General features: G+C 35.4%; 1 protein-coding gene across 1 annotated transcript; it reads right to left on the bottom strand.

Annotated features, from left to right (window-relative positions):
- Window positions 1-4617: 4617 nt before the first annotated feature.
- LOC104118221 (uncharacterized) lies at window positions 4618-7343 on the bottom strand. The gene is made up of 2 exons (XM_009629428.4): window positions 7101-7343; window positions 4618-5693 (listed from the first exon to the last, which is right to left on the bottom strand). The coding sequence occupies exons 1-2, from the start codon at window positions 7152-7154 to the stop codon at window positions 4989-4991; spliced, it is 759 nt and encodes a 252-aa protein (XP_009627723.1). The 5' UTR covers window positions 7155-7343; the 3' UTR covers window positions 4618-4988.
- Between the last annotated feature and the right edge of the window lie 7779 nt (window positions 7344-15122).

Consider the following 15122-nt stretch of genomic DNA (forward strand, 5'->3'; position numbering starts at 1 on the left):
AGCTGATGCACTTAGTAGGAAGTCAATGGGTGTCTTGGCCCATATTGCAGTACAAAGGCGAACTTTGGGTAGAGAAATTCAAAAACTGGCAACTGATGGAATTAGATTGGATGAGACCGAAGAAGGAGGTATAACTGCTTTTGAAGATCCGTACTTAGTGAAGTTAAAAGAAGGAGTCAGAAATAAAGAAATCACTGCTTTCACTCTAGGAAGTGATGGAGTTTTGAAGTTGAATGGTCGGTTATGTGTGCCTGATGTAGATGGTCTTAGAAAGTCCATAATGGAAGAATCTCACAGCACGAGGTAATCTATCCACCCAGGTGCTACCAAAATGTATCTAGACTTGAAAGAGTTGTATTGGTGAAAAGGCATGAAGAAGCAAGTAGCAGATCATGTGGCCAAATGTTTGAATTGCCAGCAAGTCAAAGCCGAGCATCAGAGGCCTGGTGGCCTAGCTCAGGATATTGAGATACCACATTAGAAATGAGAGATTATTAATATGGATTTCGTAGTAGGTCTGCCTCGCACATACCATAAGCATGATTCAATTTGGGTTATTATAGACCGACTGACAAAGTTCGCGCATTTCCTACCAGTAAAGACAACAGATTCCGCAGAGTAGTATGCACAGTTGTACATCAAAGAAATAGTCTGATTGCATGGTACTCCAGTTTTAATCATATCTGACATAGGCCATCAGTTCACGACGCATTTTTGGCAGGCATTTAAGAAAAGATTAGGTACCAAGGTCAATTTGAGCACCGCTTTCCATCCACAGACCGATAGTCAGGCAGAAAGGACCATTCAGACTCCCGAAAATATGTTGCGAGCCTGTGTTATAGATTTTGGAGGTAATTGGGATGATCGCTTGCCACTTATAGAATTTTCTTACAATAACAGCTATCAGTCCAGCATTGGTATGGCTTCTTATGAAGCGTTGTATGGGAGAAGATGTAGGTCTCTAGTGGGTTGGTTTAATGCAACATAGGAGCCGTTGATCAGTACAGAGTTTGTTTGTGAGGCCTTAGAGAAAGTTCAGCTAATTAGAGAAAGACTGAAAACAACTCAGAGTTGTCAGAAGTTCTATTCTGACAAGAGGCATCGTGACTTAGAGTTCATGGTTTGTGACAAGGTGTTTTTGAAAGTTTCACCAATGAAAGGAGTTATGATGTTTGGTAATAAAGGGAAACTTAGTCTTAGATTTATCGGACCTTATGAGATTATAGAAAAGAAGGGGAAAGTGGCTTATGAACTAGCGTTGCCCATTGAGTTATCCTCTGTTGATCATGTCTTTCATGTGTCTATGCTTAGAAAGTACATTCATGATGAGTCGCATATAATACCTGCCGATACCATAGAAATTAAAGAAGGCTTGACTTATGAAGAGGTACCTATAGAAATTCTCGATAGGCAAGTAAGAAAGTTGAGAACAAAAGATATAGCATCGGTAAAAGTTTTGTGGAGTAATCATGATTTAAAAGAGGCTACGTGGGAGGTCGAGGAAGATATGAGAAAGAAGTATCCTTATTTATTTGAGGAACAAGGTATGTGAACCTAGGTTTGGCTTGACATTTATATTTTATTTATTAAATACAAGTTAGCAAGTGCTTATGTCCTTACTAGATTATACTTAGTAGTTGAAGTAATTTAGTTTCTGTCAAAGCATATTTAGTTATTAAATAATTTAGTACCATGCCAGAGTACATTTAATTTATTAAAGTAATTTACTTTTGCTGAAGTGTTGTAGTTTAGATTTTTGGTTGGTTATTGTGGTACCTCCTTGCCGGAGTGTGAGTAATTAGTTTATGAGATATGTATGATGCCTATGAATAGCCTGTTATAGTATACTTGGTTGTTGTTGGTGTAGTTATGGTATTGGTAACATGGATATTTTTTTTGTATAGTCCAATTTACAGGGGAGATTCTGCTAAAATATTTAAAAATTTAGGGAGTTAGCCAAAATTTTGAGTCCCATGGGAAAGTGAGTAGTGCTAAAAAAACTTAAGAAGTTCAAGTAAGTAGTGCTAGCAACATTTGAGGACGAATGTTTTTAAGGAGGGAAGATTGTAACACTCCTCAAATCTATAAAAGTTTCAACACACGCTAATTATAGATTTTAATTTTTTAAACCTTGCCTTGAGTGCATAAAAATTATACTTCTATTACGGATTTAACCCCTGTTGATTGACTTTTGAGTTACTTCTCTATTTGAAAATAATTGGATATACAATTAGGGGAATATTAATAATTTTATATTATTAATTATTAAAAGTGAGTATCATTAAATACTTGTTAAGTCAAAAAAGAAAGAGCAAGACAATTAAGAATTGGGACTAAAGCCCAATGAAAGATCTGTTGAAAGAAAAAAGGAAACGAACGAGAGGTCAAGGGCTGGAAAAGAAGGCTACGTGTAGATATTCAAAACAACAACAAGATTTAGACTTGAAAAGTCACAAGAAGAAGCTTTAGAAAGAAAAGATATTTGGGAGTATCCTCTATTCTGAGAAAGGGGTCATCGTCCAGGCCGAGGGTCCTAATCAAGGCGTTGACTTCCTGAAACTACTTGTGCCAAATTAGGGAGCACACGAACCGAGGATCTCATTGCTGAGAATTTACTTAGCCAGACTAAGGTATGATACATGAGTGCTGAGAACCATGAAGCAAGTGGCACCTCAGGGATTGGGCCTATTCGATTAGGTTGGGATCGAACCCGTGCCGACACACGGTGACTAAGACAGAAATAAGTCAGGATAGTTGGAACTCCCGAAGTATAAAGTGAAGTATTTTTTTAAGAAAGAAAAAGAAAAGAATTTCTTTTAGAATATTCATAAACTGCTATTATGCAATTATTTTAGAATTGTTCTTTAAAGCTTTATATTTTCCATGCATTTCGAATCTTTGCTCGTAATGTATATTTTATTAAAGTTTCGTTCACTGTCGTTGAGACTCACTCAGTACAATGGATGACACTGACGCTCTCTTTTGGGAACCTACGTTGGTCTGCGGTACAACGTAGGAACCAGTTTTGCAGGCGAGCAGGCTACGGGTTAGGCTTTCCCTAACTTCCAATGCTATTGGTGAGCTCCGCTTTTGTTCGTGGAGTACACCTTTGAGTCGTCATTATTTAGATATTTCTTTGTTTACTTAGAGAACTGGCCAGAAAATCTCATGTTTTGAGCAGTGTGTCAGTGTATCAGTAGAGGCTTCATAGACACAGTCGGTGGGTTAAGATTCAGTTATTTTTGATAATAACTTAGCAGTATTTCAGTGGTTACTACGAATAAAGTTTTGGAGTTGGTATATTTTAGATATTTAAATTAATTAAAAGTACTTGGTTAAAGTATTACCTTGTTGCATATAAAGTTTGAAGTTACAACATATTTGATAAGCGCAAATGGTTCGCTCGGTCAAGTTTAGTGATCGGGTGCTGGTCACGGCTTGTTCAGAAAATGGATCGTGACATAAATATTTGTGACTTGAGCTTAATAATGGTGTTTATATGTGTAGGAGTCAATTTGAAGTGATTGGCAGATTTGCATGCAAAGTAAATTAAAAAACACAAGAAGTTGGAGGGAGTATGATTTTGGTGCCCAGGTTGTCGCAAGACACCAACCAAAACGCCAATGGCAGAATAGCATAGAAGTGAAAGAATTTCGGTGTCCAGGTTGGCGCCAGGCCAAACGAGACGGCTAAGGGAGGATTTCATCCTAATTCGGCTAGGACTTGGTAGTTTCGACCCTACACATCCCCAACATGTATATAAAAAGGGTTCTGAACCTATTTCTTAAGGGATGGACATTATTGGAGAGGAGATTCGACCTAAGGAGGCAAGAACACGCTAGGAGCAAGGCGGAGAATTCTTCTACGAGTTTTTCATTTCCGTTTTCCTATTTTCATTATTGGTTATGAGTTCTAGTATTGTACTTTTGCATACTATTATGAATAGCTAATTTGTTATCTAGGGTTTTGATGGAACCTTTTGTAGGATGAATTCTTGTTATGTTCTTATATAATTGAGCCGTTAGATTTCGTTACTTGTTCAACTACGTGTTTGTTGCTGTTGATTGAATGACCATCAATTGACTGTGCCTATTTAGTGTGTACTGCTCGAAAGAGAGCACATTTAGGTTGTTGTTGAACAACATTACTCCTAACGTATGTGAGAGATCAATATGGTGGGTTTAAAGGCGGGATTAGAGATAACGAAACCTTGGTGCGATCATAGTGAGCGGTAAATTAGTGCCAGCTAGCGTAGTTCGAGAGAATATGTCTAGTAAATTGTGGTAGTTGCTCGAGAGAGAACTACGACACCCAAAGTACTCATGATCGATAAAGAAAATTTAGGCGAAATTATAGAAGACATAGCGGGAAGGATTCCGACAATTGGGGAAATCATAACTCTAGACCTTCTTAATCTTTTTTCCAACTCTTAGTATCTGTAGTTGTTAATCTACTACTTTAATTTATTAGTTAATTGGATATAAAAATCTTAATATTTATAACTTAGGAATTGTTCGAGCTTGTTTCTTAGTGGTAGTAAACAATTGTAGCGAAGATTTAGTTCTCTGTGAGATTCGACTCCGGACTTTTAGACCGAATTATATTTACAGTGACCGCTTATCTTTTTTAGGACTAGAGTTGGACGTGATCACATGACAACAAGAAACAATTTACAATGCAATCACTATATATCTCCTCCTAATTAATACAACCAATGCAAGCAACGATTATTTCCACTGCACCTTCCCCTTCTCCTTCTGCACCCATCAGATGCAGCAATGAAAAGCAGACAAAGGAGGAGGGAGGGAAATAGAGCAACTTCACCTACATTCATATTTCTCCTCTCTTCATTTGGAAATTCATGCTTCCAACGGATCACATGCTTCATTCATTCGAAATCCAGAAACCTACAAATATTCTCATTTCTCTTATAGAAACCAAGAAAAGCTTCAAAGAATTAACCATGTAATTAGAATTATTCCAATTACTCAAGGTCCAGATGATTTTGGCATCCTATATATATGCTCTTCTCCACTTTTTTCATCAACCACAAAAACCCATTTGCTTTTATCACTACTCTTCTTCACTACATGATGTCCATTCTTTTTCTCTCCTCTAATCAGATGAGCATAACATCCTGATTTGCTAATTCTCTCTTTCTTACCAAACTCTGTGCTTTTCCCAATCATAGTAACCTCTAATCCTTTACCAATAGGATGCTGCAGTGACCTTACCTTAGCCTTATTCTCCATTTTCTTCAATTTTCCTCCCATCATCCCTTTTCTCCCTTCTACGTTATTTGTAACAACCACTGATCTTTTAGGATTAACGTCAAGCTTTTCCATTAACATGTCATAATCATTCGTCTTTCGATCGACTAACGAGAAATCGATGTTCTCGTAATTATGCAAGATCTCAACAGGGTCTCCTGTTTTGAACTCTACCATGTCATTTAGCCCTGTTTCTTGAATTACTTTTTGTGTTTTGTCGAGTTTTGGCTCTGGAATAATGCACACTAATTTGCCTCCTGTTTGCCGAGCTGCTGCTGCTAAGGCCACAGTTGATGGAGATCCTTCGGTTGTGACTTCTACTATTAACTTGGCGCTCATGCCAGCTGCTAAGGCTGATATGAATTCGTTGCACTCTGGTTCTTGTGTTCCGCATGAATTGCACATCTGCTTGTGTTTGCTACACTGCAGAAGAATGCATATGGTAAAGGGATAGACAGTTATGGATTCAACTTATATATACACTGTAAAAAATATTAGGAAAACTTTTTATCACTATCAATGTTGTTTAACTTGTTATAACGCAGGTTGTCTGCCTTGTTTCTCAATGTGTAGTTATATTGTAAATAAATGATCTGATTAGTCAAATTTTAGGGCAAAGCAGGTCGGTTGACTGAAACAAATTGTGTATATTTTTTGTATATAATTCAGATATATACAAAAAAAAAAATATGTATTTTCAATTATTATTTTTAGGAGCAGCTAAAAAAAAATACAATGTGTATATTTTTTGTATATAGTTCAGATATATACAAAAAAAACTGTATTTTCAACTATTATTTTTAGGAGCAGCTAAAAAAAAATACAATGTGTATATTTTTTGTATATAATTCAGATATATACAAAAAAAAACTGTATTTTCAACTATTATTTTTAGGAGCAGCAAAAAAAAAAATACATTTCTCAAAATTTTACACCTTAAAACTCACTCTTTATTTACCTTTTGTTTGGTATTCACATATATATAAAAAAAAGAACCTTATATATATCGTCTCATTATAGATAGGGAACATGGTAGCAGAATTGCATGGTGGTCAAAAACTACAATCTCCAAGGATATTTAAAGAAATTACAGAACTTTCTCATGAGATTATAGTAGATCATGTGCAGTTTATCCTTTTTGTGAAAGCTTAGATATCAAAAAGACCTCATGTGATTCACTATGGACGTTATGAGGCTAATCACGTGTATTTCTCTTCTATTTTAGTTAATAAGCTGAAAAGGGTTAAGCAAATTAAACCCTCACCTATTCAAGGTAATTTATTTTAAAAAGAAAAAGAGAAGGAGATTGAAGAATGTATCCTCTATTTAATTACGTGAATTCGAAAATGTTTCCTTTAGGATCATATTTTAAATATTGTAAAAGATACTGCCAATGTCAGATGGTTATTATCAATGCTTTATCTAAGGTGTTTACGATCGGAACATATTTTCTTTTTTATGAGAAAATATCTCTCTCTCTTAAGATAGAGTATATGCTTCTATATATTTGTTTGCATCATAATCAAGAATGCAGTAAAGATAAATATCACGAGTAATATGTCAAGCCTGAACCCTCAACTACCTATTTATATGTTTCAGGAATCACGGATTTTGTTCGTTAAAATTGAAGAATTTATATACCACAACAGCAGAACAAGCCAACAAAAAAAATAAATCATCTAGGGGAAATTAATTATAATGGAGGTGATCATGATGCAATTTATTTATAATGCGCAGCATGGTGCTCAAATATGGAAATGGAAAAAGGGAAACAGAAGGAGGAAAAAAGCAAGAGACCTCTATATATATATATATAAAAGGAAGACTTACCAACTTGAGGGTGTCAAGATATGCATTTGCAGCATATTTTGGGGACCATTCCATTCTTCTAATTGGCGTTTCAATGAGGAAACAAATAAATTAAGAAGAAGCTAATCGCAGGTTTTTCTTTAATCACCTCCTTAATCTTTCTCTAGGTGGTTTTCTTCTCTTTTTCCTTGTTGTAAAAGGACGTTTGCTGTGTATTTCATGATACTCTATTTTCTTTTGAGAGGTATATGTTTTGTTATGCTTTAATTTGTTTGTAGGAGAGATATTTACGGACGCTTATATCACTTGTGCGATATAAGGGAGTTTTAGAGTCTTGAAAATTTGTGATAAACGAGGAAAAACCGTGGTTTAATGCCAATTTACCCGCATCTTGAGGAATCCCCCCTTTGGCCAACTAGATTTTCTGTTTGGCTTATCTTCCGAAATCTATTTATGTTAAGATTAAAATGATTATTTAAAAAAAAAATGGAATTTCAGATTAAGCTCTTGGAAGAGTAGCAGCTGGTTGTGTTTGAACAAAATCGTTTTGAGTGTCAGTGTACAGATATAGTGTATGATTTCTTAATCTTTCAAAGAAATACTTGATTGTCAAATTACAGAAATATATATGTAAAAATTTACTTTCTAATTAAAATTATTTAAATAGATATACAAGTCTAAATCTTTATTATGAGAGATAAATGTGGTAACTTAAGAAGGAACAGTTTGAAAAATTCAAAATTTTGATAAAGATAGTTTTTTCCTAAATAATATTTTTTCTACACCTGCTCTTGATTCCAAGATAAGGTTATAAACTTAGGCCTGAAAGAAGATTACTTCAACGAGTACTCAAATTAACTCTCTAAAATAATTATTTTCTTAAGACAAACAATACTTTTAATTTCACAAAAGCTTGGCCAAACAGGCTAGCAACGATATATCTGTTGAGGTTTTTTTATTTAAGATGAAATAGTCTTAAAATGAGGGTGAATGGGAAATGGAGGAAAAAATAAAATTTTTGAGTAAAATTTTAAGTTTCTCCCTCTTGACAATGAGACATTGTCCCATATTGGAAGAGAAAAAGATTTTTGGTGGGTATATATATAATTGCTCTTCTTGTAGCTCTTAAAGAGTTAAGAAGAAAGCAAGCCTCGCGCCGTCGTCGTCGTCGCTCGCTCGGCTCCGGCTCCGGCTCCGGCTTCGGATCTGGTCAAATGATTGATTAATTTTTTGGACCAAATTTAATTGTTAATAGTAAATATTAACGTAAGATTATCCGCATTTGTAACAGATATGTTCTAATCCGTATATTGACCACCACCTGCAATAGCAGCCGCCTAATGCTCTTCCCACCATGACCAAGTGCTTGCTCCACAAACAAGCTAGTGCATGCTCCACAATGGAGGGTGGAGGGTCGTTCATCTTCAAAGCTGGCTGCTATAAATATGTGCAGCAGCTGTTGAAGAAAGACGCATAACCAAAAACTGAAAACGTGATGATGTTGTTGATAACTTGTATGCCATGCTTTCTGAATGTAACTTGGTGGAAAATCCTAAACTATGGTGGTTTGATTCAGGAGCCACTCGCCATGTTTGTGCAGTTAGAGAAGCTTTTGCTACTTATGCTCCTGCTGGACCCGGAGAGACAGTTTATATGAAAAATGCTTCAACAGCAAAAGTTGAAGGATATGGGAAGTTATTTCTGAAAATGACTTCTGGCAAGGTCATGACTTTGAACAATGTCCTTCATATTCCCGAAATGAGAAAGAATTTAGTCTCTACTGGACTTCTTGTTAAGCACGGTTTTAAGTGCGTTTTTGTGTCCAACAAGGTTGTCATAAGTAAGAATGAAATATTTATAAGAAAAGGTTACCTCACCGAGGGCCTTTTCAATCTAAATGTAATGGTTGTGGAAAACAATAATAATATTTCATCTTCTTCTTACTTACTTGAGTCAAATGATTTATGGCATGTACGTTTGGGTCATGTCAATTATAAAACCTTGCGAAAAATGATTAACTTGGAAGTACTGCCTAAGTTTGAATGCGAAAAATCAAAATGTCAAACATGTGTGGAATCTAAGTATGTTAAACATCCTTATAAGTCAGTTGAAAGGAATTCAAATCCTTTAGACTTAATTCACACACATATTTGTGACATGAAGTCAATACCATCTTGCGGTAGAAAGAAGTATTTCATAACTTTTATTGACGATGGTATTCGATAATGCTATGTTTACTTACTGAATAGTAAAGATGAAACAATAGACGCATTCAGGCAATACAAAAATAAAGTTGAAACGCAACTTAACAAGAAAGTAAAAATGATAAGAAGTGATAAGAGTGGTGAATATGAATCTCCTTTTGAAAAAATATGTTTAGAATATGGAATTATTCATCAAACAACAGCCCCTTACACGCCCCAATCTAATGGGATTGCGGAAATAAAGAATCGCACATTAAAGGAGATGATGAACGCGTTGTTAATAAGTTCTGGTTTGCCACAGAACTTGTGGGGGAAGCCATTCTTACGGCTAATCGAATATTAAATCGAGTGCCCCATAGCAAAACACAATCCATTCCATATGAAAAATGGAAAGGAAGGAAGCCCAACTTGAATTATTTTAAAGTGTGGGGGTGTTTGGTAAAAGTGCAAGTTCCTAATCCCAAAAGGATAAAGATAGGACCGAAAACCGTTGATTGTGTTTTCATAGGATATGCGACAAATAGTAAAGCATATCGATTTCTGGTTCATAAATCAGAAAATCCCGACATTCATAATAATACGGTTATAGAATCAGATAATGCTGAGTTCTTTGAAAATATATATCCATATAAAAAGGAATGTGAGTCGTTTGGTGAAGGGATCTAAACGACCTCGGGAAGAAACAAAAGAAAGTATATGTAATCAGGAGGATCCAAGACGTAGTAAACGTCAAAGAACGTCTACTTCATTTGGACCAGATTTTGTGACTTTCTTATTAGAGAATGAGCCTCAAACATTTAAAGAAGCTATGACTTCTTCCGAATCATTGTTTTGGAAAGAGGCAGTCAATAGTGAAATAGAATCCATATTAAACAACCATACATGGGAATTGGTTGATCTTCCTCCTGGAAATAAACCTTTGGGTTTTAAATGAATTTTTAAGAGAAAAATCAAAGATAATGGCACTATTGATAAATTCAAGGCAAGACTCGTTGTCAAAGGGTATAGACAACGAGAAGGTCTAGACTACTTTGATACATACTCTCCAGTTACAAGAATTACGTTCATACGGATGTTAGTAGCATTAGCTGCAGTGTATGGTCTTGAAATTCATCAAATGGATGTTAAGACGGCCTTCTTAAATGGAGAGTTGGAGGAAGAAATTTACATGGAACAACCTGAAGGGTTTGTGGTTTCAGGTAAAGAAAAGAAGGTATGTAGACTTGTTAAGTCTCTTTACGGACTAAAACAAGCACCCAAACAATGGCATGCGAAATTTGACCAAATAATGTTGTCAAATGGTTTTAAGATAAATGAATGTGATAAATGTGTGTACATTAAAAATGTTCCAAATCACATAGTCATTGTTTGCCTATATGTGGATGATATGCTGATAATGAGTAATGACATTGCCAACATAAATGCTACTAAGCGTATGCTCAATAGCAAGTTTGATATGAAAGACTTGGGAGTTGCTGATTTAATTCTGGGAATTAAGATCCATAAGACTCCTCAAGGTCTGGCATTGTCACAATCTCATTATATTAAGACAGTACTTGAAAAATTCAAGCACTTGGGCTTTAAAGTTACAAAGACTCCAATTGACGTGAATCTTGCATTAGCAAAGAATAAAGGCCAAAGCATATCACAATTGGATTATGCTCGTGTGTTGGGATACTTAATGTATATCATGAATTGTACACGACCAGATATAACTTGTGCTATAAGTAAACTGAGTTGATATACGAGCAATCCAGGCCAATCTCATTGGATGGCAATGAAATGAGTTTTGGGATATTTAGAACATACCCAGAACTTTGACTTGCACTATAGTAAATTTCCTGCGGTGATTGAGGGATACTGTGATGCAAATTGGATCACCGGTTCAACTAATTCTAAGTCCACAAGTGGATATGTATCCACTATTGGTGGAGGAGCGGTATCTTGAAAGTCGTCCAAACAAACATGTATTGCCCGCTCTACAATGGAGGCTGAATTCATAGCCTTAGATAAAGCCGGTGAAGAAGCTGAATGGCTCCGGAATTTCTTGGAAGACATTCCATTTTGGCCCAAACCGTTGGCACCAATATGCATACATTGTGATAGTCAAGCGGCAATTGGAAGGGCTGGGAGCGTTATGTATAACGGTAAATCTCGTCATATACGACGAAGACATAAAACCGTTAGGCAATTACTCTCTAGAGGAATTATCACGATTGACTATGTAAAGTCAAGTGATAATGTGTCGGATCCACTTATAAAAGGCCTAACTAGAGAGGTAGTTGAGAAATCATCAAGGAGAATGGGGCTATGGCCGAGAACAAGTCATTGTGGCGGTAACTCTACCTAGAAGACTGGAGATCCCAAGATCTAGGTTCAAGGAGATCAAACAAAGTCATTAATGACGGTTCAACATTGTCAAATAAAATTTTAGTCCGTTCTCGTGATGAGACAATGTTCAGTACCAAGGATAAAGCATTAAGGCTTTTTAATGATTTCTAAATTTGATACGGGGTATATCAAATAGTGTATCTACAGGATGACACGTTTAGGAATCACCTATGTAAGTGTGAAGTATTAGCCGCTTCAAGGAGAACTCTGTAAGGCTAGTTCTCTACGCACTTATGAAACCAAGCAGTGTTCATGGCTGAAACGAACACAACAATGAGAACCAAAGACGGTTAAGGGTTGATTGTGTGACTTATGGTTGTCTAGGTATACACCAAAGATCGACGGTTTAAAGATATCAAATCTACCGATTGACCGAGTATATCCGACATAAGTTCACTACGGAAAGTTCAAAGGGAAACCTACTTATCCAGATGCGATTAATCATTGCTTGCAAATCACACAGTTTTTTCATGCATATTTCCGTGATATAGCCATTCCTCATTCATGTGGGGGATTGTTGAGGTTTTTTTATTTAAGATGAAATAGTCTTAAAATGAGGGTGAATGGGAAATGGAGGGAAAAATAATTTTTTTGAGTAAAATTTTAAGTTTTCCCTCTTGACAATGAGACATTGTCCCATATTGGAAGAGGAAAAGATTTTTGGTGGGTATATATATAATTGCTCTTCTTGTAGCTCTTAAAGAGTTAAGAAGAAAGCAAGCCTCGCGCCGTCGTCGTCGTCGCTCGCTCTGCTCGGCTTCGGCTTCGGCTTCGGCTTCGGATTCGGATTCGGTCAAATGATTGATTGATTAATTTTTTGGACCAAATTTATTTGTTAATAGTAAATATTAACGTAAGATTATCCGCATTTATAACGGATATGTTCCAATCCGTGTATTGACCACCACCTGTAATAGCAGCCGCCTAATGCTCTTCCCACCATGGCCAAGTACTTGCTCCACAAACAAGCTAGTGCATGCTCCACCATGGAGGGTGGAGGGTCGTTCATCTTCAAAGCTGGCTGCTATATATATGTGCAGCAGCTGTTGAAGAAAGATACGAACGAAAAATAAAAAACACAAACACCAAACTGAAAACGCTCAACTTTGGCTATACATTGCACTCCTTCCTCTCAGCATTTCCATACGATTTTCTGAGTTTCTACTCTTTTGTTCTGCATTGTTTTAAATTCAAACAAAGTAACTGTAAGTGTGATTTGCTACCGAACTTTGTGTTCGCTGAAACACTGGGGTTTGAAGTACCGCTACACCAGTGTGTGATTCGTTTTATCCTGGGAGAAAATAATCAATAACCTTGGGTACTAGGAGGGGATTAAATTCCTTAAGGAAACACTGTAAATTCAGTGGGCTCAAATTAATTACTGTTTCATTACGATAACTTATATTTTACAGAATTATTATTTACAAATACAATAATATTGGCGGGACTAACAATATCTATACGAAGAAAACTTTTGTCACAAAAATTTAATCATGTTACACTAGCATCATAATTCTACTTCTAGCTAGTTCTCTATATGTGTGTTAATCTCCCCTTACTCCTCTTATAATTAATCAAATGCCTGGTACACAACCAAGTAAGCAAATCGGATGCCTTTCAACATAAACTTGCGCAAAGGTCAGTTGTTAATTGTTAATATCGCCATTTATTGTATAGTTCGAAATGACAATTCAAAAATAAGGAGCCAATTTTTCTCAATTATTTTAGACGTGACATTTAGTTGGGAAGTCTGTTCAGTTGGATCATGACTCCCTAGCTAACTTCCAAATTATTCAGTATAAAGCTAAGATTGGAAGAAAAAGAAGTACTCCATCCGGTGTATAATAAGTGATTTTTTGTCTTTGTCACACCCCTTAAGAAAATACTAATTTTTAGAGAAAAAAATATATTTTGAGTAAATTATACTTAATTAAAATTTATATATTGTTAACTTGATACATTAGAATTAGAATATATAAATAAGGGTAAATTTTAGAAAAATAAAGTTAATTCTTTCTCGATTATTTAAAAAAACACTTATTTTTAACTAAAATAGATATGTCAAAATATCACTTAGTAGGATCGGAGGGATTACTAATTAAGATAACGATCTCGCGTCTTATTTAATGCCAAATTTTTCACTTAATTTGCAATAATTTGGTACACGGCATCTAAATTTGGCACTGTCCACAAGTTCGTTCCCTACTTTCTTGGGCACCTTTGTCTCCTCAAAAAAGTGACAACAATTTCCCCAACTGTCAACTCTCACTGTGTTTTAATCAGAGAGCAAATGACACGAGGATAACGTTGAACTTAAAATAAAGGTTTAAGTACACCATCCACTGACTTTTAAATGCTGGTTTAACATGTTTATTCCATTTCAGATAGGTTTGAGAATTTAAGAGGTTAGTCTACATTATCACTGCTACACTTGATGACTGTTTTAGTATAATAGAATTTTCAACCATATATTTAAGATCTAAGCTCTAGACAACAAGTGCAAATGCAAAACTGTTGATTATGTATATTTCCCTTGAAGAACAATAAACAGATCGAAAAAGGTCCAAAACTACCCTTATCCTATTAATTTGGGTATAAAAATGTTCTCCCTCTAACTACTGAGCCAAAAATACCGTTGCTATTTTCTTGTGGCAAAAAAAAAACCTAAAAACTAGCGGACCATTTAAGACAAAATAGAAAAAGGCCAAGCTACTAAAAAGGAAGGAAGACTGGTGCGACAATAGCAATGCCAAGCCAAAATCTGCTTATTTTCTTGACACAAGGTAGCCACTTTTAAGTAAGCTATTTAAAATATATTCACAGTTAATATTGTATTTAAATATTAGTCGATTCACTCAAACTTCAGAACACGACATTCTGAAGTTAAAACCTCAAAGTTCAAAATTCAGGACATGTCCTAATGTTCGAAAATCGTGTCCGAAAATTCAAATTTTATGTCCTAAATTTTAAATAAACAGTTCAGAAATTCAGGACACTTAGTTCTAAATTTCAAATTAGCACAAGATACAAAAATTCAGGATACTTAGTTGCGAAGTTTGAATGAATTAACTAATATTTAAATACATTATAAATTATAAATCATTTTAAACAATAGGTTTAAATATGGCTATTGGTGCACATCGCCCCCAAAACTGCTCATGACCTATTGGATTTGGTCTAAAAAGCCCTCTGTTAACCACCTATCAAATATGACTCACCAATCTCTAAAGGTTCAATCTACCCATAAGATCCACACCAAAATTTAATAATAAAATCCTACACCCGATCTCGTCCTTCTTTTCCAATTAGTTTTATCATTCTTTTTCTATCTTCTTATTATGAAAATTAATTTATAGTTGTTATGTCTGATGAACTCTAGAACTATAGACTGGCTCACCTATGATTTTAAAATTGCACACTTATCCAATAATTTTAATCCAAAGCAAGA

This window comes from Nicotiana tomentosiformis, chromosome 1 (genome assembly GCF_000390325.3).
Source record: "Nicotiana tomentosiformis chromosome 1, ASM39032v3, whole genome shotgun sequence".
In the NCBI taxonomy this organism is placed as follows: domain Eukaryota; kingdom Viridiplantae; phylum Streptophyta; class Magnoliopsida; order Solanales; family Solanaceae; genus Nicotiana; species Nicotiana tomentosiformis.